General features: G+C 40.5%; 1 protein-coding gene across 4 annotated transcripts in view; it reads left to right on the top strand.

The window, feature by feature from the left end:
- The window catches only part of ST8SIA6 (ST8 alpha-N-acetyl-neuraminide alpha-2,8-sialyltransferase 6), a 45,235-nt gene that overhangs the window by 25,613 nt on the left and 15,420 nt on the right, over positions 1-4,202 (top strand). For all 4 annotated transcript variants that reach the window (XM_030483299.1, XM_030483308.1, XM_030483318.1 and 1 more), the window contains 2 exons: positions 465-609; positions 2,881-2,993. In XM_030483299.1, coding sequence (XP_030339159.1) covers positions 465-609; positions 2,881-2,993 — 258 coding nt within the window. The remainder of the gene's footprint in view (positions 1-464; positions 610-2,880; positions 2,994-4,202) is intronic.

The following is a 4,202-nucleotide window of genomic DNA, read 5'->3' on the forward strand; positions in this document are numbered from 1 at the left end:
AGCAGGTGTGGAAATGAATTATTAGTTAATTGGCCTGTGACCATCTAACTGTTCACTAAGTACTATAGCCAGTACTTCCCATCGCCGTTCCTTTAATCTGCTTGGTTTCTTCTTTCTTCAGCCTTCTAGTTTCTTACAATCACTCATTCTATGTGGACAGAAATCACATTGTTAATTCTTTGGGGGCTGAAGCAAATAATAGTAAGGAGAAGACCAATTACAACATTTTCTGGATGAGAAAGGGAGACCAAGAGAGAAAAATAGGATAAGAAAAGGGGTTCTCGGTCTGATTGTTTCTGAACATTTGGTGTGAAAATGGACTTGCTTTAAAAAGCAAGTCAAGAGTTCATGTAGCTTTTTGTTGCTTAGTTAATTAGAACTGGTTTTCATTGACCTACTTCTCTACCACCATTTTCCTGCTTATTTGCCTCTCTTTGAGCAGGTTTTGTTTGGGTTTTTTGCAGGTCAGAATTAGCTTCCTGCTGTGATGCAGTTCACAATTTTATTGCTTCTCAAAACAACAGCCCACTGGGAAGTAACATGAGTTATGAAGTGGACAGTAAAAAGACCATCCTCATTACAGAGGACATTTTTAAGATGCTGCCTGTGGTAAGAACTGTATCTTTACCTGTTATTGTAATTGCAGTATCATATATATTTTGGGTTAGTAAATGAGCTGCTTTCTTTGATTCCTCTGGAAGAGACCCTTCACCCCCTGTATACACTTATTCATTCACCTCGTAGGACCTATTTTTTAACTGCCTTCTGCAGTGGTGGAGGCATGGACAGAGTACCATAGATCAGATTGTTGCTAAAGAACACAAGTTGCATCCTGATTTGGCAGCCAACTGAATTCAGGAGTGGATACGCTGAGCATGTTTGCCTTGCTTTTCTCATTCCCATTTTCAAAGGCATTTCAGTCTGGAACAACATTTCATATTCCTCATATTCCCATGCCATTTCTGGTGCAGGCTTGGGCATATAACTTAGGAAAGCTATTTTCGTGGTAAACCTGATATAGAACAGAATAGAACAGACCATTTCAGTTGGAAGGGACCTACAACGATCATCTAGTCCAACTGCCTGACCAATTCAGGGCTGACCAAGTTAAAGCATCTTGTTAAGGGATTGTTTAAATGCCTCTCAAACACTGACAGGCTTCAGGCATTGATGACCTCTCTAGGGAGCCTGTTCCAGTATTTGACCACCCTCTTGGTAAAGAAATGCTTCCTAATGCCCAGTCTAAACCTCCCTGGTGCAGCTTTGAACCATTCCCACATGTCATATCATTGGATACCAGAGAGAAGAGATCAGCACTTCCCTCTCCACATCCCCTCCTCAGGAAGCTATAGAGAGCAAAGAGATTGCCCTCAGCCTCCTTTTCTCCAAATTAGAGGAGCCCAAAGTCCTTAACTGCTCGTCATAGGACATTCCTTCCAGCCCTTTCGTCAGCTTTATTGCCCACTGGGGTGGAGCCTTTGCAGCGAGAAACACAGGTTGAGCAAAGGAATCCAGTTTTGTAGATCGGGACTTACAGTAGACATACAAGCTCTGGAAACCACACAAAGAGGGGCACAGACATGTACGTAATTTCTCATAACTAAGAGCACATGGGAGCCCTCTTACCCATCTCTGGCATTGTGGGTTTGTGAGATCCCAACTACCATGAGTCTAGTCCTTTCTAAATGCTGCTGTGAATCACTAAAAACTTCATTGCAATAGAGGGAACAGTGGTTCCAAATCTAAACTGAGTGAAAGAAAAAAAAGTAGCATGTTTTATCTGAACGTATACTTGCTAAGTTAGCCAGAGTTCTCTGGCCTTTGTGTTCTCCCACTGACTTTTCAGAATTGAACAAAATATTTGAACATGTTGTTGATGTCTGCCACTTTCCCACACTTCTTGCTTTGTTCGTAACAGTGTCACTTCCTGATTCCCTTTCGGTAACCTGCTGAGAGAAGGAGGAAGGATAATGCTTTGTGTAAGCAAATTTTGACTCAGTTTTACAAGTGAGTTCAGTTTCTTGGCTGCTACAGCTGAACCTAGGACATGCAGTGGAAGTAGCCCAGCTGTTGGCCTTTCTGTTGAATGTCAGTGCTTCCACAGCAGGAGAGGCTGAACGAGATGTATGAGATGTTTCTGAGACCCTGGGATAACAGCCAACTATATTAATGTCAAATGAAATAGCCAACAATTTACATTCATTTGCTAGGTTTTGATCTGTGCTGGGTCACACGTGGATGCACTTAGGTCCCATTCAGCTTCCCCCCTGCAAGACAGCAACCTCCGACAAGGAGAGGAGTAGAGGGTGAACAGTGAGAAACAGTAACTTCTTCAGTTAGCTATCCCATTCACCAGGAGTTAAGCCAGGGCACATGACTGTCCTTAGCAGCATCTTCAGGTTCCCCTAAATGGTTATTTTACATCAAGTGTAATTGTGTGATGACAAAGTAATGAGCATTTACAAAGTTACCTTCTGTTAGCTGATAAAGTCGGTGACTATGTGACAACCCCCAGTCTGTTACAGTGCAAAGGAAAATGGGTAAATTTAGACTGTCTTCAGTAAAAGTTAGGTCCTTAGCTTGTAAAGCATTCAGTCCACTACTAGATAATTTTTCTGAAGTGTCTTTAAAGATATTAATCTAGTTTTAACAATCCTGTGTTATTCCCTCAAAGTTCTGATGACAGAAGTAGCAGTTCTCAGTCTGTTGGTGCCTATTTTTGGCTCTTGGCTGTCCAGGCTTGGCAACCCTGTGTGCTAAATGGTGAATGCTTTCACTGGGATTTACCAGATTAAACCTACAAGGACAAGTGATTAAATGTGCAAAGAAACAATCACAAGATTTATAAGGCATTGGCTGTGTCTTTTTGTTTGTTTGCAGTCCTCTCACCTTTCAGTCTATCCCTTCAAGACCTGTGCCGTGGTTGGAAATGGAGGCATTCTGAAAAATTCCAGCTGTGGAGCTGAAATCGATCGTTCTGACTTCGTGTTTAGGTAAGAGCTGCTGCTTCTTACTGAAGTGTGTCCAGTGTTTCTAAAAACTTGGCAGGCTTGGAAGCATGCCAGTGCCAGTTTGTAGCAAGGAGGAAGGATCTTGCCTTATGCTTTATTTCTGCCTCCCTAAGGATACTCCTTATGCTTTGTAGATTTCAGAACATTGCTTCTTAAGTAAAGAGAGGACTATAGGGATACATGTATGATCTGCGATTGCAAAGATATATTTTTTTAAAATCAAGATAAGAGAATAAAGAAAACACTGAAACTGAAATAAGACTGGCATTAAATGTCACATGTTTACCTTTACCTTTGGTTTAACAAAGGATTTACATACCCTTTGTTAAAAAACACCCTTATGTTGGCTCAGTAATACAGTTATTTAACTGCCCCTATATTTGTCTCACCTTCTGTTACCCATCTAAAAATTTAGGTCTCTAATTGAAGTAGGGTTTTTTGCCTCCCTTTATATAGTTTGTGGAGAAAACCAGGCACACTCAGAGGGTAGTTTGGTGCACTCTCTCTGTATGTGACTCACACTTTGTAGTTCATGCAAGGGGACAAAGTAACAGAATGCAGATTCTCTCAGTAATGTCCAATCACTCAGTCTGCTGGATTTTGTTTCCTTTCCTACTTTTGACTAATATTTGGGCTTTTCAAATTAAAAAACCCAAACCCAAACAAAGCAAAAACAGGAAAAAAAACCTTTCCAGTTAGGTAACTGTCTTTACAAAAATGGGAAATCAGTATAGTAAGATGCTAAACTTACTGACTGATTTAAAAAAAAATGCTTTCTTTACCTTTTACAGAAACCACTGTTTCTGCAGTTGGGCAAGTTATGCAACTGTTGTTGTAGAAGACATAATAGAAGACTTCCAGAAGAAATGTATTGTTTAAGCAAGAGGGGCAATTATATCTTAGCAGCTAACACAGGGCATTCATAGACTGGCGCCTTGTGGGATTTTAACTTTGCTCTGATTTCTGAGATGATTGTGAAAATGAGCTCTCTGTGCCCTATTTTAACCATCTGTACAGTAGATTAAATATTTTTACTGGAAGTGCTGTAAGCCTTATTTAATATTTGTAAAGTGCTTAGAGATCCCTGGGAGCTGACGTGAAAGTGTCATTGCACAAGAGAGGAATTTGCAAATGTTAACTATACAGCATTTCTGGTGCACACCTGTTTAAGTAAATATTTCTCAATTTCAG

The sequence above is a fragment of the Strigops habroptila genome, chromosome 1 (assembly GCF_004027225.2).
Source record: "Strigops habroptila isolate Jane chromosome 1, bStrHab1.2.pri, whole genome shotgun sequence".
Taxonomy (NCBI): Eukaryota; Metazoa; Chordata; class Aves; order Psittaciformes; family Psittacidae; genus Strigops; species Strigops habroptila.